Raw genomic sequence first — 19,308 nt, forward strand, 5'->3', positions numbered from 1 at the left:
GGGTCTGATATGCCTCTGTTCAACCGATTCGCCCCTAACCGAAGCCCAGACAGCGGCTGAGATCCATCATGTTTTGCTGTTCTTACTGACCTCTATTGCATATTGTGGAGATTTCGGCTTTCGGATTTCCGGTTGGGGATTTATGGATCTTGATATAATCTAGACCAGTTGCTTTTGCCTTGTAAAGCCGCCACAAATTCCTAGAAAGTGTTTGCTGGAATTCATCGTGCTGGTTGTTGACGCAAACGCATAGACTGTCCGTCGTAAACGTATGCCCATCGTGACAGATAGGATTGTGTGTTTGAGGAGTACTTTTCTAGCATTTCGTCTCATCTTTCCTAAAGCTCTTTTGTAAAGCTCAGGTTAGGAATTGGCTGACCAAACAGTTACGTCCCAGTCAGGAAGATTCGTAAAGCTTAGGTAACATCTGGTTGCGGGTGATACAAAGCACAATGCTGAATAAATATACATTATATCTGTACTTGCAGGACGAAAAGAGAGCCTGAACATAAGAGAAATAACTAAGTACGTACAGGGTATATCTGCTGAACAGTTCAAGACTCTACCGGCTGTGATGTAGCATGCAAGTATAAACATATTAGCACGTGAGTCCTGGCACATAAGTCTTTAAGTACTTTATTGTTCCTTTTCATTTTCTCGTTTTTCCCTGTTGGTTGTGGCTCTGGCTCGATTGCTTATCCCTAACCAGTTGCATTGCTGATCATGCCGTTCAGTAGAGCCGGATATGAATGCTGTGCGCTTTCAAGGGCCCATCAGTTACCCATCAAAGGCAGTGGAGTGGCGGGTCGGCTCAAGTGAGAATCAAGGTAAGCTCTCGACTCGCCAATCTGTGCACAAGCATGATCCGGCTCGAGCATTTCCAGGTCGTCCATGTTGTAGTTTCCGCTGGCAACCGCGACGACAGCACATCCAGCCCTCTTAGCACATTCGATGTCGAGAGGCGTGTCGCCGACAATGATGACCTTGCTTTCATGGAGGTCAGGGCCGTCCCTAGCACGCAGCTTTTTCATGGAATCCTGAATAAGAGATATCCGATCCACATGGGTATCACCGAATGCAGAGATGCTAAGGTCGAAGAGTTCAGTGTCAATTCCAGCGGCACGTATCTTTAAGAGTGCGTTCGAACGAGAATTGCCAGTCAGCAGTCCCACTCTTAGGGTTGGAGAGTCGGAATTCTTTTTCTTCGCCGTCAACCACTCCAACGTGTCTTTGACACCTTGGCACGCTACTGATTTGAGCCCCTTCTCGAGTGAAGCATGTAGATACCTGGGGTGGGATTCAAGAAATTTTTCCGTAACAGAGGTCTTTGGTTCCACTTTGTGGAAGTCAAGGATGTCTTGAAGTAGTCCCAGGTCGGTTCTTCCATGGAGGCTTACAGTAGTATTAGCATGAGTTATTGGCCTACCCACAATATCACTCAAGCACGAATAAAAGGCATCGACACTCAGCTCCTCGGATCGGCAGAGTGTTCCGTCAATGTCGAATAAGATAGTGACAACCGACTTTGGGGGCGGGAGATTGACAAGAGCTCTCAGGAGTTCACGGGACCCAATGAAGGAAGTGCGGCCGTGCAAATATCTGTGGTTGTCCAGAAGATACCCCTGGCCTTCCTCCAGGCCAACGGAAAATGAGTTGCGATAAATGGCATCAAATAGCTGGGAGAAGCGAAGCACGAGAGACGCAGATAGCTGGATTCCGTCGTCGAAGCGAAAACGAAACAGCCCCGAGCTCTCGTCAAAAATCGGACGGGCCACAAACGAGCCATCATCCGTGCGAAAGCTAGAATGCTTCGGGTCTGTAAGCAGCTCGTAAAGACCATCTCCTTGTTTCTTAATTTCTTGGATGATTCGAGTGGTATCGGCCAACATCGAGATACCACCGTTGGTCGACTTGCTCTTCAGAGTAGACACAAGGATCCGAGGGGGACAGTCCCAGCCGCTACGGTCAGTGTGAAAGTAAAGCTCTAGCAGGTGGGAAGTGGTCAGTATGTGTTGATTTCAGCCGAACACTGTGGGCTTTCATCATACCTTCAGAACTGTAACCCTTGCCAACAAGAGAGGGCTCGAATCGGATATTGCTTATACCGGTGCCACTGATCTTCTCATTACGAGGGCGGACAATCTTTCCAAGCTGGCTGGCGAGCTTGCTTAACTTTGCTTCATCACATTCTTTGAGAAAGGCTATGCCATGCTCGTAGAAGTCCTCCTGAATACCCTGAAGCTCGGAAGGCAGTCGAAACATGGGCTCTATTGCCAGTTGGTGAAAAACTCTCTTCCAGCAGCCAAGCACTAGCAGCTCATCATACCTTTGATGCCCAAACCACAACGATTGACGTCCATTGTAAAGCTGCGGCGGTATTGATACCTTGCAGGAAATGACGGGAGTACGAAGGGAGTCGGATTGAAGATAGGGGGAGGAAGTAAGATACTTCTAGGATATTTAATATGACCTATAGGTAGAAAGAAATGGCTTTGGAGTCTAACGAAGAAGAGAAGAAACTGGGCTCGGCGTCCCGTGGAGAATTAGAGCGAGGGAGGGTAGTGAGAGTTGGACGACGGGCTCCAGCGTTGTGTTTCTCTTAAACCTTAGCAGTCTGCTTCTTTGTTGGATATGACCTCCGCCGGAAAAAGCACCCTGTGACCACAAGTTTACATGCCAGATTCAGATCTTCACTCTCAAATCTGTTGTTTCACATAATGCCGAGAATGAGGGCTAAGACGCTGGCTAGCTGGCTATAGTGTTGTAGTACAAGGCCAACAGAGGGGAGAGTTTTGCTTAGTAGATGTTTCATTGAATCATACATTGCCATTACTTTCAGTGTGAGTATGAAATGGCAACCGGGCTCTGTTCTGCAATGGAGTTCAGATAAAAAATCTATACAGTAACAGAGAGACATATGCTTGTGCAGTTCATGCATCAACAGGATTTAGGGCTGCACCAGGCTCGGCGTTGTCTGAACATAATATATTCCAGAAAAAGCAGTATAAGCTGACACAGAACGTCCATGAAATCGCTTCTGCTCCGCCACAAGTTTGATAATCTAGTCGTAGTTTGATCACCGATCGCGATAATTAACTGTTGCTTAATGGTGCTTCCAAGGATATCATCTTCTCTCTTCGCAGACTGCTTGACTTAGACAAAGTAGCTCGTCCTGTGACGCTATCCTCAACGTGAGGTGTGATGTTGCGAATCGCGAGTTCTAATCCAGGGCGAATGGGCAGTGACCAAGGCCAGGTCAAGGCAGCGAGCTAGCCAAGGGATCACTGACTCGGTCGTAAGTTTGAGAAAGATCGAATACTGGAGCCAAGCAGAACTTCAACCGACCCGTCCTGAAAGTGCCGGAGGCCGTGTGGGTATATGTACTCCTCGGTATATTCTGCATTATTCCCGTATAGACAGCCTTCGGCGCCCAAGGGCGATGCAGGGAATCTGCGGGAGGGCGCTGAAGGGCGTTCACCGTAAATTCCTATCGGTCGAGTGCGTTTGATCCAACGATGTCGGCTCCCATTGGCGGAATTGCTGGTCGACTGTGGCTCGTAGTCGTCGATCTAGCGTTCTTGGACATTGTGTCAAAGTCAATTCTGATTAACGAGATCGCAGCTTCCGGGGGATAATCCTTAATCATCTCGCTTACATTCCCAAGTAAGCTATCAGCCTGTGCATTCCCAATATTCCACTCTCAACGGTTCCTTCAATCGCCCCTTAACAATGGTTGTCGCTAGCAGAGCCCATCTTGAGCTGTCCCTGTGTTTTTGTCCTCGAGATTCACAATCACTTGGGCTAGCTGGTTCAAGTGAAGCAAAAGAGACTCTTTCGTGGAACTGAGTTCCCGTCAGTGCCTGGGCCATTATGACGTATTCAGGAGTGCGTGACGGTAGCTTTTGAAAACACCATCCGTTAATGCCTGCTTCTAGCCTTGACAACAGGCCGGCTTCTCCCAAAATTCGACTTATGCCTGATCTTCAGAACGCAGAACACGAACTTTCTAGAGGGGATTGTTCATCGTCATTGCCACTAAGCCCCGAGCCGCGTCCAGAGAAGAGCGAGCTGTTGCGTTTGCAGGCTCTTGTTGCAGAGCCTAGCTGTACTTGGGTCAGCAGCTCCTAGAAAATTATATCATTTGCTCGGGACAAGCACAAAATAGTTGTAAGTAGTCCCCTGATTGATACTAGCATCTTATTTTGATTAGTAGCGAGTTCAGCCTGCATAGTATAGAGCTGATGAAGGACAGTTTGCGCATAGTGTAATTGTGTATCTAAAACAATGAAGTGTTGACCTGGCTAAGAAACTGATGGATGGGTTTCCTGCAAAGTCACTGTTTCAATGGCCAGTGTGCAAGCACATGTGCTTCTGTGACCGGTAAGCGAAAGGTAGCTCAATTGCATTCCTACCATAACAGCCATTCACACCTCTCTGGCTTAACCATTGAACCCCGTTCTTCTTCAGTCACGTTGGCCTTTTATAAACTTTTTAGACTACTGAGATGGAGTCGATTTACCTCCTTTTCATCCTCTCCCTCCTCATCGTCCTTTCGTCCGCCATCAACGTTAACTCCCAACGTAGCTGGGCAGTCCTCGAGTCCGACAACATCCAAACTGCTAGCCAGCACGATGGCCTTCCAGGTAATAACTCTTTCGGATACGTTGCTTCGGCTACGTACGTTCCAGCCGTCTTCTCGTTCGCTATCAATTCTCTATTGACTGTCGATTCTTCTAGGGATCCGGCAAACTTCATCAATTACTGCAGCAAGAGGGTCTTAACCAACGGCAAGTCCTCTAAGCAGGGATCCTGCAATGGAATTGGTACGCCAGGCTTCTCATTAGATTCTTCAATTATTCTGCCGTGCCAAACTAACCGACACAATATCAAACAGTGATGGGCGATATTCCTTCGGACAAGAACATGGTCTCGACCGTTATTACTTTCCCGCTTCCTGACCAACTTCTCCCAGCGCATATACCTTTTGTCATTGGATTCCGAGTCTCAAACCTCAATGCAGGATCTGTGACCAACCCAAATTTGACCCTTTATTCCGCCCCTCAGGCTCTCCAGGACGGAAAGGTTTTTGGCCACGTCCACGTCACTATTCAGTCTATTTTCAATTACAAAAATGACGAGCTTGAAGGCTACGGAGTGCCCCCCGATCCGACCAAGTTTGTTTTTTTCGAGACTGTCTTTGGTGAAGGAAATGCCCTAAATGGATTCTCGGTCGTTGTGCCAGGAGGTCTACCAATGGGTTTTTATCGGGTGTGTACGATGGCTGCGGCTAGCAACCATCAACCTGTGATTATGCCGGTAGGTGCAATTGTTTACCTATACTTGGAAAGTGACTCTGCGAGTACTGACTAGGTGCTGGACTGCAGGTAGTAGAAAGAGGCGCGCAGGATGATTGCCAGAAGTTCCAAGTCATATAGCTCATATACCGCGGGACTTTCATTTTCAAAGTGGCATCCTACAAACAGCTTTCTCATGGAGGCAGCATCTGCCAAACATCGGCTGCTCTCTTCTTGACTCTTTTCTTCCGTGTAATCTCGCTATGCTTATATGTGCTTTAGCAGTCAAGTATCCCGAGGATTCTAACAATGCTAAAAGTAGCAGATATTGAATGAAACGCTCGAGACTCAGCTTGTTATTCAGTTTTCCACGTAACAAACAGTCTTTGAGCTGGATTAGTGGCTCCACTGTTATGAATCTTGACTGGGGCTATTCCTGCACCTAGCTCTAACTGAAATATAACAAATCCTATCCTAAAATCAAGAACTGAACCTACAACACGACCCCATACAACCCTATATGACCTCGTAAGACTTTTTCATACGTAGGGGCAGTTTGCCTCGTGGCATGTTTCCATTTACCACCTTCCCCAGCAGTCACACAACGCAATGACCAGCTATGAAATGTAGTAACTGCTTCATCTCACAGCGCCCAATATCTTCCCTAACGAGACTCTGAGAGTATACTGGAGCTCTAGCAGGCAATCCTAGTAGTAGACTAGAGAACAGAGACCCAGGTGCTCGTTTCCCAAGTTTCGTAATTGACAGACTATGCGTCAAAGTTCAACAGGCTACCTTACCACTGAAGCATCGAGTTGAGCTCTATTGCGTTCCGGTCTCACCTGCTAGCTTCTATGGACGATGATAGTGTCATTACGAATAAGCAAGACTCCAGATCGGCTATAGTTGCGGCTGTTGAATCTAGCTTAGCTGGCGTTGCCATTTGGAGCCGTGAAGGTTAATTCATATTCGCTGTTTTCTTTCACGATCGCGAGGTTTTACACAGTCAACCATGTTTGCTTAGTGCCAATGCCTCAGTTCAGCAAATAAGCAGGACAAGGAAGATTCTGTAAATGTGGGGATCAAATCGGGAAATGCAACAGCATCTGCATTGTACCTGCACTGTCATAGTATATCTAAACGCCGTCACTCCCTAGCAGCCTGGACAGCCAGCCATTCTTCATCGAAGTCGGCCAGGCCATTCATCCCACATCATCATTTAGATAGAGTATGCGAATGTCGTCGTATACATAGCTCACTGTGCACTAACGTAATTGGGCAACTGGAAAATGTCTGTTCTAGTACCGCAGTTGCTTGGATGTTGAACGAAATATAATCTGTATAGCCCGGAACGAGCAGCACATCTATGCAGCATAATATCCGACTCTTATGAAATGATCCAAGTATGGAGGTTACATGATTTTGTCAAAAGCTGGAACATAGAGATCGTACGGCGCTAGTCACGCTATACAGTATGGCCTTCGTTCTCAACGTTCGTATAAGCATAAAATCAACCCAGCCAGTCCTGTAGTCCCATCACCTCCATACTTCAACCCAGTCTCGCCAGGTTTCGAGCCATCGCTAATCATTGCCTGCTAAGTAGCAGAAACTTCTCTGGTTTTTATACGTGTAGATCATGTCTCCGCTAGACAGCCAGGTCTAACTCTGGTATGCAGTTCGTCCCCAGGATGCATTTCGTACCGCTCAGCGCTGGTTGATGAAACGCCAACGCCCAAAAAAAAAAAAGATAAACACCTGAAATCACAATGATAGAACATAGATGGTATCTTAATAAAGAAATCAGATCGTTAATCAACCATACTCTCCCGTTCACTCTGAGTCAGAGCTGGATTCGGATTCAGAACCTGAGCCAGACTCTTCGCTGCTTGAGTCCCTGGTTTCGCTGTTTTCGCTGACGCCTCTCGCGCCAGTCTTGAGATTTGTAACGTTATCAACACGCTCTGTTTCGTCCCTGGCTATCGGTCTCTTTGCCTGGGGTTCGTCTTCCGAGTCACTGGACTCGCTAGAGTTTGTAACAGATGAATCTGAGCCAGTGTGGTCCGCTGGTGAACTGGACTTTCTGACAGCAGCCCTTTTTTGGGCCTTCAACTTATTGGGCGAGCTGTTAACCGCTACCTCTTCGTTGACATCTGAATCAACCTCAGAGCCAGAATCAGACTCGCTGCTGCTGCTCCGCGACGACTCGTCATCACTATCGTTTTCGCTCTCGCTCTCGCTTCCACTGCTGCTCTCCTGAGACGAAACAGCGGATGGAGTAGGGCTAGATTCCTTTTTCAATTTCACTCGTTTATCGTCTGGTGTCCCCGACCTTCTAGTAGGGCTCTTTGCACGCTTTTGTTTAGATACAGACGGGACATCCGAAGAGTCGACCTCTTCGCTGTCGCTCTCTTCTTCTGATGAGGATGTGTCACCTGATTTGTCAGAGCTTGCTGCTTCTGAGGCTTCCCGACTAGCATGTTCCTTGGAGCCATGGTCGGATGTTGACAGTTTGAGCTGGGAATTGGTTTTGGTCTTCTCTTCAGGCTTCGAATCAGACTCAGATTCATCCTCGCTGGAGAAAACGTATGCGGCACTCTTGTAGTTCTTATGGAATTCTGGTTTAGCTGAATGAGGAGTTACGCTGCGGGAATTCATTCGAGAATTCGCTCGGGAATTCGCCTGAGAGGATCCAGCTGCAGTAAGCTTGAGCCTGCGCCACTTGTCTGCGCACTGCTGCCGTGATCTAACATGCCGCATGCTCTTGCTGATTTGACTCCATAGAATCAGTGACTCGTCCATCTCGTAGATGTTTTCGCCGACATTGATCCCTTCGCTTCTCAACTTGTCCCAGGCGGCGCGCAAGGCATCCTTCAATTGATTCGTTTCTTCGTCGGACCAGGGTCCGGTCCTCATCGTGTCGCGGTGCTCAAGGCGATTTTTCCATCTTTGAACAACATCGTCTCCGCTCCTGCCCAGCATCTCCGCGATGTGAGCCCATTTAGGCCCATGCTGTTGATATAGTACCACAAGTTCGTCTTCTTGCTCTTCGGTCCACTCATGGGGCTTCTGGCCAGAAGCCTGGAAATGGCGCTTCATAAACCTGTATACAGAACGTCTGTCCCGACCCGGCAAGATCTTGTGGACCTGCTGCCAAAAGGCCCTTTTCCCAATCCCACTTGGACCAGGGAAGGGTCCCTCTTTCCCATGCTGTACCATAAGATCGAAAACCGTTGTGGAACAGGCATTTGCGTTGCAGAATTCAACCTTGAAGTCCTCCAAAGCTTCGACTTCATGTGGAAGGAAGGCGCCTGTTGTACCTTTCGCATTGACGGTTCCATTCGATCGATTAAGCCGCCCCTTTGTCTGAGTGCCGCCTACGCTGAGTGCTGGAGATGGAGACACCTTGTAGTCGTTCTTTAGGGCCGATGACGGTGTGCTCTTCGGTAGGCGCGTACTGGAATCCTGGGACTGCGAGTCGTTTGATCGATGACCAGGTGGCCTATTCTTGCGCTTTGCAACGGAAGCATCATTATTTGAGAAGCTATCGATCAACCTTTTCCGCTTGACTGAGCTGGGTTGGGGGTCTGGAGATGCGCGTAGGGGACTGCTGTTACCATCGAAAGATCTCCGTTTCCGCTTAAGAGCTGTCTCATTCTCCTGCTGCGGTTCTTCAACTCTGGTTGTAGGGGCTAGGTGGTTGGTGCCGGTACTTTCAGGGGGACTTCGTGATTTATATCCTGTAGCCGATTGATCCTCCTGCGGCGATTCGGGACCGGGCTCTTCAACGCTGGCCGGAAGGCTACCAGGGGATGTCGTCGCTGGCCTAGTGCCGCTTTGGGAGGATTTCCGTCTTCGCTTACTGGACCCCTGGTGCGATTCTGCTTTGGATCTCTTGACAATTTTCTGAGAGCTTGAGTGATTTTGCACCGAGGCTTGTGTACTCGACTCATCATCTGCAGAGAGGCGCGTTTATGTCAGAATAGCCTGTCGCGAGGGGTCGGCGTACAACCTACCAGATTCTCCAGATTGCGCCAAGCCAGCGGGTTGTGACGACCCTTGGCCCATGGTGACGCACTCCAGAGCTGAAAGCGATTGCTAGTAGCGCAATCGTGGGAATGTCGTGGGGTGTGATTGCTAGAGGGACGGCTGTGGTCCAAAAAAGCTGAAGGAAAAAAATGTTGCGGTCGCGGCGGAGCTTTCCGCGCTATCTACTGTCGGAACTAAAGCGCGTGTGAGAGCGACGACAGATGGTATTATTGAATATTATGAGTCTATTTTCATTTCCCGTAATATCCTTGTCACCAATTTCCGTTGATCAGTGGGAACAAGATTATGTTCGTCAATCATGGTGATGCACCGCCCAATTGCTACAGTTGCTTTGATGGCATCCTCTTCACTGTTCGAGCAGTCCACCCACACCTTTCCATTCCTCCCAACTGCAATTTCAAACCCTCCAACCTTTTCAAGTTTCTTGCCTAGCTCGTCTAATACGACCAAGCCTGCGACACCCTCCTGTTGATCCGATGAGGAAGAGCTTGCTTTGATCAACCTAGCAGCCATGCCAGTAGAGATATCGAACACCATTCCACCGGTCAAAGGCCCTAGTCCTCCAGGCTCAGCTTTCCCAGTCGCAGGATTGACACATGTAAGCTCCACTTCTGCCCCCGGTCCCAACCCGGTAGATAGAACGCGGGCATACACTAGATCTCCTCCTTTCAGCATCGGCCGTGTTTTCTTCGTCGCACCCTCGAAGGATAACTGCCCGAGCAGTGCATGAGGTGACTGTGGTGTAATCATGCAGTGGAAATAATCGGCGCTTGAGTGATGCACTTGCGCGATCACTAAATCATTCGTGGTCGGAACATAACGGCGATTCGATGAAGACAATATGGAGACGGCATTTCGTTTGTTATCTGTAGAAAGGACTCCGGCTTGTGTAGCAGTGAGGACATGACTCGAAGGAGTGGTTCCTGGCGGTTGTGAGAGAAGACGTAGGCCCTGTCCTAGTCGTAGCGGTGCAGAGTTGTTGGGTAGATATTCCGAAGGCACCTCATCGCCCGGAAGGAGTATTAATGGCGAAGACATAGTGATTCATGCAATCAGACGTGGGCAATGGAATTCAAGCGACAGAAGGAGAAATATAGAAGGGCCGGTCTTTGAAAAAGCGAAGAAAGCTGCTTATCAGATATCACGTGACAATGGTTAGTTGAGCTTAAGCGTTCACGAAGCTGGAGACAATCGATTATCTCAGTTGAGCGAGCTACAGACTCCTTCCAGATTGTGTCAAATAGATACGTCGACCTGCTGTAGTAGTTAAGACGGACCAAGGTGGTACATGAAATCTGTTCCTGGTACCGCCACACTTATTATCGATAAGCACCAGCCACAGATTCTCGCTTTCCAAGTTCCGCCAAATCAAAAACTTTTTTTCCGCCTGAAGATTGGCTTGACGATTCGCCTTGTCCTTCCCCTCCACTCTCTCTTCCTCCTCCATACTGTTCTTTCTACACCCTTTATCCTCCATATCCCTGAAGATGAGCGACGAAATTAACGGCACCGGTGAGCGATTTGCTATCGGTATTTCTTTTGGCAATTCCTCCAGCTCTATTGCCCGTATCAATCCTGTATGTTAGCCCGCAGTCCTGGTGCTTTCTAGTTGGCAATTGGGAAGGAGTTCGCTAAACATGACTTTACTCACAGGAAGGCAAGGCTGAAGTTATTGCCAACGAAGAAGGAGGTTCGTTTGCCCTATTTCCATAAATACCTGCCGCTCCGCCGCATGCTCTTGAGGAAGGCTAAGGCTCACCATATTCTAGACCGTCAGATCCCTTCTATCCTCTCATACATCGGTGGCGAGCAATATCACGGTACCCAAGCGAAAGCTCAGCTCATCCGTAACCCCTCGAACACCGTTGCATACTTCAGAGACTACCTTGGCAAGGAGTAAGTTGCGGCACTCAAAACTAGAACTGGAAGCGAATGCACCTGCTAAAGGACTACTGCAGCTTCAAGTCAATAGACCCCACCCCATGCCATAACTCCGCCCACCCCATTCAGAGCGACTCGACTGTTGCTTTCTCAATCCGTGACACTGAGAGCGAGACACCCAACACTGTCACTGTCTCTGAGATCACCACCCGCCATCTTCTCCGTCTGAAGCAATCTGCCTCTGATTTCCTCGGCAGGGAGGTCAACGCAGCCGTTGTCACCGTCCCTACCGACTTCAACGATGCTCAGCGTGAGGCCCTGACCGCTGCCGCCAAGGCTGCTGGTCTTGACATTCTGCAGCTCATTCACGAACCCGTTGCCGCTGCTCTTGCCTACGACGCTCGGCCAGAGGCTGTTGTCACTGATAAGCTCATCGTCGTCGCCGACCTCGGTGGCACCCGATCTGATGTTGCCGTCATTGCTTGCCGTGGTGGAATGTACACCATCCTTGCCACTGCTCACGACTACGAATTGGGAGGCTCTACCCTGGACCAGATCATCATTGACCACTTTGCCAAGGAATTCATCAAGAAGCACAAGACCGACCCCCGTGAGAACGCTCGTGGACTGGCCAAGCTGAAGATGGAAGGTGAAGCTACAAGGAAGGCCCTGAGCCTGGGTACCAATGCCACCTTGAGCATTGAGTCTCTTACAGACGGAATTGACTATGGTTCTACCATCAATCGCACTCGTTACGAACTCCTGTCTAGCAAGGTTTTCGCTCAGTTCACCGGCCTGATCGAGCAGGTTATCAAGAAGGCTGAACTCGATGTTCTGGACATTGACGAGGTTATCTTCTCCGGTGGTGTTTCCCACACTCCTAAGATCGCCCAGCTTGCTCGCAATCTGTTCCCCGAGAAGACCCGAATTTTGGCCCCGTCCACTCTGGCGTCCGCCATCAACCCATCTGAGCTGTCAGCCCGCGGTGCTGCCATTCAGGCTTCTCTGATCCAGGAGTTTGAAACCGAAGATATCGAGCAGTCCATCCATCCTATGGTGACTGCCACACCTCACCTCAGCAAGGCAATTGGTGTCGAGTTCACTTCCGGTGATGCTGTCGAGTTTCTGCCTCTCCTTAACACAGAGACCGCCCTTCCCGCCCGCCGTGTGGCCCAGTACAGTGTTCCCGCCGAGGGCGGCGACGTCCTCATCCGTGTCTGCGAAGGTTCCCGTGAGATCAAGGTTACTAAGCCCGAGCCCAAGCCCAAGGAGGAGAAGTCCAAGGCCGAGGACGATGAAGACGACTCCGACTTCGACTCCGATGAAGAAGAAGAAGACATCCGCGAGATTGTGTGGAAAACCGAGCAGCCCATTGCTGAGCTCGCCGTCAAGGGCGTTAAGGCCAAGGGTAAAGTTGAGCTGATGATCCACATTAACGCCGACCTCGGTCTGCAGATCACAGCTCGAGAAGTTGGCGGCCAAAGCGCCGTCCGGGGCGCTGTTGAGTCGCCATGAACGTGAATGTTACTTTTCTTTTACTTAGAATCTTAATGATCCTTTTCGAATAGTTTGATTACTCTGAAGAGCCTATATACGCCAGCAGTTCCTTACGTTCATGATTGCGCGAGGTCTTCAGGATATTGAACTGTCGACGAAAATGACTCTTTTGACGATGGATGAGTATATCAACGAAGACTTTCCAAAAGTATATAGTGTCCAACCACAATAGAACGCTTGATAGATGGGCACGCTCTTCGCATAACAATTAGATGGCTTTGATATAGCCTACGCGTACAAATATTGGGTCCTCCACTCGACCCTCCTAATGACGTTCTAAATACGTAAGATGAAAACTTGTAGGCAATCAAGTACTAGCAAACTATGTTACAGATATTCCATTAGCAAAATTAGGGTAACTAGTAGTAGATAGTCGTAAGTGCGTGACACCATGAATATCCAATATGACTCACGAATCGAGAGTTCACGGTTACGGTTAGCTCAGCAAATTCTAAGATAGCACTAGTAGAGAGCGAAAGCGCTGAAAAGCACTATTGCATGCAGCGAGAGTGTATGTCGGTCGTGTTTCGACGTGGCGAGTTCGTTGCGATACTTTGTTGAAATGTATGTCGACCGAAAGGTTCAGAATAGTCTGAAAAGACTTTTTCCGGCCAGGAGAATTGCTCGGCTTTACATATTACAGCATACTCTTGAGTGTATAGCATGCGAATAGAAGGCGACTAGGTAGCCGGCAAGCCGTGTATAGCCGACAGCAGCAGTTTAGGGAGCGATTTCCTTGTTGCGCTCCTGGCTGGGTTGCCGCGCGGTAAAGAAACCACGGCGGCGTTGCTTACGGCCACTATATCCGCGATCCTTTCGACCAACAGTTCCGCCCATGCAATACATGAGGCATGCCAGCATCCAGCAAGCGACCGAGGTCCACAGGAACGCGAACGCCTTTACACCTAGGCGGGCACTCTGGTCGTTTCCGTTAAACTTGTTGCGTCCCTGCACGAAGACAGCGCTGTGATGAAATTAGCCTGGTACTCGATTGTGCATTGTCAAGTGTCGACATACGTAACGAGACAAGTCACAATGATGTGGAAGGTAAGAGCGAGCCATGCCATCAGAGCTGAGATGTAGCTCCCAATGCGTGTGCACATGGCCAGCAACCCAGTGAATAGGGAAAGGACGCCGAAGAACAGCGCGAGGATCTCGAACGGCCATGAGAACCGTGAAGTTAGGAAGTAGTGGTTAGTGCTGCAGACGGGGTGTTAGCCAAAGCGGATTAGATCTTTCAGTACGATTTTGCGACTCACCCGATGAAGGCAGAAGGAATGTTGACCTCAGTACCGAAGTTACGATGGCTGGGAGGGTCAAATGGGAAGTCGGGGTGTGAGCTTCCACACTGACTCTTGCCATCTTCAACAGCGCACAGGTTCCACCAGGTCCATCGTGAGAGAGTCGGTGCACCAGGGATATTGCTCGTGTCCACTTGAAGGAAGTAGATGTTGTCAAGCGGGGTGGTGTTCCTTACACCGGCCAGGAAGACGAGCCACATCAGGAGAAGGGCTCCGGCAGTAAAGAAGAGGCCCAAAAGGCCCAAAACAGCTCCTAAGAAGATGATCAGTTAGCTCTTGCACACATCAGGTAGGAACTGCGGGAGGATTACTGGAAGCTGGCATTATGTTCTCCTTGCTTCTGTATCTGGCTGGGGACGCTTGATGAAGAAAGCTCTGATGAGAGACGAGTAGACAAAATTTGGATTATCACGGCCTCAAAAGGCAGTCAAGATTGGTATGCAGGACCGGGGGCTGGGAAAGTTGTGGAAGGCTGAAAGGAATGGAATGTCGAAAAATGCGGTCTGGAAATCCTATTAAAGAATCCGGAGACTCCGGTCGCAGATTTAGAGCCCACAGGCCGATCGAGAGATGAATGATATAATGCTGGGCAATGCATCATTATTATTGCTACCTGAAGCTTGAACGATGAAGCCGAAGACTGAGTGATGATCTCAACGTCATCCCGGTGGTCTGCGGCTAGCCGTATAAGGTATAGCGTCTGACACTATGCCTTATCAGACGCTCGTCAGTCGATATCCATGACGTCCAACCTCAGTCCAACTCGATCGGCAAACCCAGTCACTGACGTTGCACCACCCACGACCAATTTTCGAGGGCCCAGTCAATACGCTAGAAGGATCTACGTGGAGGTGCAATAACTCTGTTGTCAAAATTTTGTTTCTGCCTGCCTGGTTCAGCCGATCTTATCAGGAGCCACGATCTGGGCCTACTCTGTAGACAGAGGAGTCGGTTCTGAGAGCTGACGTTGAATCTCGTTTTCGTCTACGGTATAGGCGGAGATATTTTGCGCTGGACCCTTGCAGCTTCCCGTGGTCCGGAGAAGATGGCCACTTGGGCATACCCACCTGCTTCCCCAGAGCGTCTGAAACAGGAAGCCGATTCTGCTTTGGTATGTTTGCGCTACACCGCTCTGCACCAAATCTACGCTTGTGTGCAATACTAAAGGTATATTGTAGAAACAAGAGCTGGAATGGCTACTGCGCTCGTTGCAGGATTCTCTCGCTTCCTTGAGGGAGGGTCTCCATGAATGCGCAGCGTTGCTGGCCCCGAAAGAGCCTGGTTCTACCTTGGTATTATCGTCAATGCGATCCGAGAATGTAAAGGGCTTTGTGACAAGGGTTGGCACCAAGGTTGTAAAGGGGGTATGTGTCGAGTGATAACCGACCTCCCTCACGGGAATGATTCTAATCGTAGTCCTTTGATAGGATATTCAGCTTCGTCTTAGTTCCCTCAGCACAAGAGGCGCTCCCACAACGCGCCTATGTCTATCACAGTCTCCTGAAGCGCCAGAACTGGCACTTAGCCAACTGGTGTCGGTCAGGGACTCAGTCCGCCAATGTCTAGACATTGTGGATGTGAGCACTTGGACCGGCGACCCGCTTGACGCGCGCTTCATATACAGCCAACTTCATCTCCTCGGAGAGACTATTGCTGAAGGGCGGCAAATGTTGAAGGGTGAGAACGATATCGTTCGAGGCAAGTGGTGGGAGACAAGTGCGCCTGACAATGTAAGATACGGCGGATACTCGTTGCTTGCGATGACTGACTGGAGTAATAGGTGTTCGACCCACCTTTACCACCACATCTTTCTTTCCACCTGTCAATTGCAGACTCCGCGCTGGTGCTGTATCTCAGGACTCTTGAGTCTACAACACAGGCCCACACGCCTACTGCATTTGCGACAGACATCTCGTTGACCGGATTCTCTATACGTGATCGACTATTCGGCTCTCGTGGACCTTCTCATGACGAGGCTGGAGATGTGTTCTCGTGGAAGGGAGATGAAGTCAAAGTCAGGGAGAAAGTACGCGTAGAGAGCCAAGATCCCAGTCTCATGGCAGTAATGGCCAAGTTGAGCGCACTTCACCACGAGGTGATCAAATGCAAGACTGCTCTCAAAGTCCTCATGGGTAGTGAGGACGACACGGATATCTAGCTAAGCATGATAGGAACCTTTGCCTTCCCTGAACTACTGGAGTCGCTGAATATACAAGTATAAGCTTTTTGCTATCTAACTCTTGCTTGCCGGTCCTTGCTTAAGCTCTCTATGCGGATTTATGAAGCGCACGGACCGTTTATGTCAATACTTATGTAACTAGCGTAAACCTAGTGGCCAATAGGACGAACTTAGTTACTTTAGGTTAGCATTGATTTTCTCAAAGCTCTTACAGTGGCAACCAGCTTTTTATTTAGTCCGGCTTCTTGCTCTTCCCAGGGCAGCAGAAGGGCGAAAATGCTGTCGCGATCTCCTGCTTTAAGGGCTACCCGGGCTAAGCCCAAGAATATCATTATTCCCGGATATGGCTCGCTACACGCTGGCTCGCGACGGCTCCGATGCAGAGCGCCAACTCTCACGAATCCCCAGTTCAGCACCAAAAGTACAGCAAATGCAGCCGATTCTCTCAAATCAATACGCCACTCCGGTCGCACTCCGAATACCTACAAATCAGGACACTTTGTGACGGGACAACGGTACTTCTCTTCAGCTAAAGAAGCAGACTCGAAAACGGAGCCCGATGATGCGCTCTACGCACTGATTGATAAAATCAACACCACAGAGGCTGAAATACTGGAATTACTCGATGAGCTCGACCTAACAGATGAGTACTCTGGGTCAGGTTCTTCCACCCAAGAAGTTCTTGATGAAGCCTCAAACAAAGCTGCCTACCACGTCGAGGAGCAGACAGCGGAAGAACGAGTTCACCAGGCTAGACAAGCCTTCGGCGACACCTTACCGGATGGATACCTGAACGAAGAGGAGACGCTTCTGTACAGTCGGTTGTATGGTGAACCCATAAATCTCCCTGAACACGAGAGTGAAGTGGAGGGGAAACAAGACGAGGCGGATCGGCTTTTCCGTGACGATGGTGTAGGAGGATGGGAAGAAGTTCCTTACGATGCGACTGAGACACAAAATGATTGGCCAGTTGTCTACGATATGGAGGCGCCTCCGATTGAGGAAACTGCGGCCATGCAGCGAACTCGAGAAGTAGCGGAGCAACTGGGTGCCGAGATAATGCTAGAAACTTTGGAGGAACAAGAGGCCGAGGGCTCTTCGCCACGCCTTCACCCGTTAACAAGGCAGGGGAAATTTGCGACAGACCCGTACACTGTATTCCCACCGAAAGATACTGTGACTGGCCCCATTTCCGCCATTCTTTCAGAGTTCTCCAATAAACATATCGCAGAAGCAGCTCATAAAGCATTTGGGGGCAAGCTCCTTCCTCAGTCTACCAGGACTGCGCCTGCTCACGCTCAGGAGCCACAAGAGGCTATCGGCTTAAGCGCATCCCAGCGTTTCATGTCGGAAATGGAGGCCAATGCCTACATGGCTGTCCTCTATCCCGGGATGTATGCATCGACATTGAGTGTGTTGACTGAGGTTCGGAAGCGCCTGGGCTCTGATTGGCTACGCTCATTGATTTCGCAAGAGGGTGGGCCAAATGTTCTTGACGCTGGAGCTGGTGGTGCAGCCATTCTGGCATGGAGAGATGTTCTCCGAGCTGAGTACGAGCTCATGGTTCCGGATCATCCCACGTCGGATCCTTATCCTCTGGGAAGATCAACTGTTCTCACAGGATCAGACCCTCTTCGTCTACGGGCTAGTTTAATGCTCGAAAACACAACCTTCCTCCCTCGACTGCCTGACTATATTCACACGCGGGACAGCCCGACTGTTCATGACAGTCGACCGCCAAAACGAAAACAGTTTGACCTCGTCATTGCTCCTTACGCTCTAATGAACTTTAGCGAAGAATATGAGCGGAAGGAATACGTTGAGAATCTGTGGCAGCTCCTAAAGCCGAACGGCGGTGTTCTGGTCCTAATGGAAAAGGGACACCAGAAAGGGTTTGAAGCGATTGCCGGAGCTCGCGAGATGTTGCTAAAGCGCTATATTTCAAGCCCAGGCTCAACAGAGTATGACGCACTCACCGAGTCAGCCGGCGACGACAGGAAGGTCCAGAAAGAACCCGGCATGATTGTCGCTCCTTGCACCAACCACGAGAGATGCCCCATGTATCACACCGACGGCCACGCCAAGGGCCGAAAAGACTACTGCCATTTCGAACAAAGGTACATCCGTCCAACCTTTCACCAGCGCATAATCGGTGCCAAGGACCGTAATCACGAGGATCTGAAGTTCAGTTACGTTGTTGTTCAACGTGGCGTTGATCTTCGCCAGACAGAGCATATTGTGCAAGGCTCCCAAGCCACAGACGCCGCATTCGAGGGTTACGAACACCTAAACGAAGCAGGCGAAGTAGCTGAAGCTGAAGAGGTGGCGCGCACCGAAGTCGAAACACCTGAGCCTCTCTCCCCTGCCCCTGAGACAAAATTCCATGCCCTCTCCCTTCCGCGAGTCCTCTACCCACCCATGAAACGACGAGGTCACGTCATCTTCGACATGTGCACGCCGGCCGGGAAAATCGAACGCTGGACCGTTCCCCGGTCATTCAGTCGCCGAGCCTTTAAGGATGCTCGCAAAGCCAGGTGGGGAGACCTTTGGGCTCTCGGAGCAAAGACTAGGATTCCCAGGAACTTGAAACTCGGCGATAAGAGGGGCGAAGGGAAGAAGGAGCGGTTGGCGAGACGTGCCGCCGAAAGGAGTGATTTCCAGGAAGGAGAAGGAAACTTGGACGATTTGGATGAGTATGTTGAGGGTCGTCCCTCACATTCACATCTCGATATAGCTAATCTGATGCGGGAGAAAGGGGAGAAGAAGATCCCTAGTTGGAAGAAACATGCGGAAAATAAGAGGCTGAGGCACGCGAGTAGGAAGATCGCTCGGGAGAGTCTTTAGTGCCGGATCATGATATGCATCTTTGGGAAACTCTGGGTTTGACGGAGTGGGAATTGTGGGCGTCGTTGGCGCTATCTATCTATTCGAGCTGTACAGCACGGTTTTGTGTTACATTGTAAAATAGGCGCAAGGCAAAAAACTGTATAATAGGCATGAAATCTCCATAACTGTGTCATGGAAGTTACTATATGCGAGTGAGCGCTAA

General features: G+C 49.7%; 8 protein-coding genes across 8 annotated transcripts, besides 1 other annotated feature; 4 read left to right on the top strand and 4 right to left on the bottom strand.

Annotated features, from left to right (window-relative positions):
• Positions 1–19,308: part of a sequence feature (contig 1.79 190..209053(-1)) that runs on past both edges of the window.
• On the bottom strand, positions 774–2,360 carry ANIA_04620 (uncharacterized protein; the record flags this gene model as incomplete). The annotated part of the gene is made up of 3 exons (XM_657132.1): positions 774–1,984; positions 2,049–2,267; positions 2,327–2,360. The coding sequence occupies 3 exons, from the start codon at positions 2,358–2,360 to the stop codon at positions 774–776; spliced, it is 1,464 nt and encodes a 487-aa protein (XP_662224.1).
• ANIA_04619 (uncharacterized protein) lies at positions 4,505–5,630 on the top strand (the record flags this gene model as incomplete). The annotated part of the gene is made up of 4 exons (XM_657131.1): positions 4,505–4,677; positions 4,738–4,823; positions 4,895–5,316; positions 5,577–5,630. 4 exons carry the CDS (start codon positions 4,505–4,507, stop codon positions 5,628–5,630), a joined length of 735 nt encoding a protein of 244 aa, XP_662223.1.
• Positions 7,125–9,359, bottom strand: ANIA_04618 (MYB DNA-binding domain protein; the record flags this gene model as incomplete). The annotated part of the gene is made up of 2 exons (XM_657130.1): positions 7,125–9,247; positions 9,308–9,359. The coding sequence occupies 2 exons, from the start codon at positions 9,357–9,359 to the stop codon at positions 7,125–7,127; spliced, it is 2,175 nt and encodes a 724-aa protein (XP_662222.1).
• Positions 9,558–10,379, bottom strand: ANIA_04617 (exosome non-catalytic core subunit RRP40; the record flags this gene model as incomplete). The annotated part of the gene is made up of 1 exon (XM_657129.1): positions 9,558–10,379. One exon carries the CDS (start codon positions 10,377–10,379, stop codon positions 9,558–9,560), a length of 822 nt encoding a protein of 273 aa, XP_662221.1.
• On the top strand, positions 10,783–12,958 carry ANIA_04616 (protein ssz1). Its single transcript, XM_657128.2, has 4 exons — positions 10,783–10,918; positions 10,995–11,031; positions 11,111–11,237; positions 11,300–12,958. The coding sequence occupies exons 1-4, from the start codon at positions 10,829–10,831 to the stop codon at positions 12,735–12,737; spliced, it is 1,692 nt and encodes a 563-aa protein (XP_662220.1). The 5' UTR covers positions 10,783–10,828; the 3' UTR covers positions 12,738–12,958.
• On the bottom strand, positions 13,121–14,659 carry ANIA_04615 (protein surG). The gene is made up of 4 exons (XM_657127.2): positions 14,392–14,659; positions 14,039–14,333; positions 13,797–13,979; positions 13,121–13,743 (listed from the first exon to the last, which is right to left on the bottom strand). The coding sequence occupies exons 1-4, from the start codon at positions 14,402–14,404 to the stop codon at positions 13,500–13,502; spliced, it is 735 nt and encodes a 244-aa protein (XP_662219.2). The 5' UTR covers positions 14,405–14,659; the 3' UTR covers positions 13,121–13,499.
• On the top strand, positions 14,952–16,354 carry ANIA_04614 (uncharacterized protein). The gene is made up of 4 exons (XM_657126.2): positions 14,952–15,191; positions 15,259–15,444; positions 15,508–15,810; positions 15,861–16,354. The coding sequence occupies exons 1-4, from the start codon at positions 15,126–15,128 to the stop codon at positions 16,236–16,238; spliced, it is 933 nt and encodes a 310-aa protein (XP_662218.1). The 5' UTR covers positions 14,952–15,125; the 3' UTR covers positions 16,239–16,354.
• Positions 16,536–19,266, top strand: ANIA_04613 (tRNA methyltransferase RSM22; the record flags this gene model as incomplete). The annotated part of the gene is made up of 1 exon (XM_657125.2): positions 16,536–19,266. The coding sequence occupies one exon, from the start codon at positions 16,536–16,538 to the stop codon at positions 19,101–19,103; it is 2,568 nt and encodes an 855-aa protein (XP_662217.1). The 3' UTR covers positions 19,104–19,266.

This window comes from Aspergillus nidulans, chromosome III, assembly GCF_000011425.1.
Source record: "Aspergillus nidulans FGSC A4 chromosome III".
Taxonomy (NCBI): domain Eukaryota; kingdom Fungi; phylum Ascomycota; class Eurotiomycetes; order Eurotiales; family Aspergillaceae; genus Aspergillus; species Aspergillus nidulans.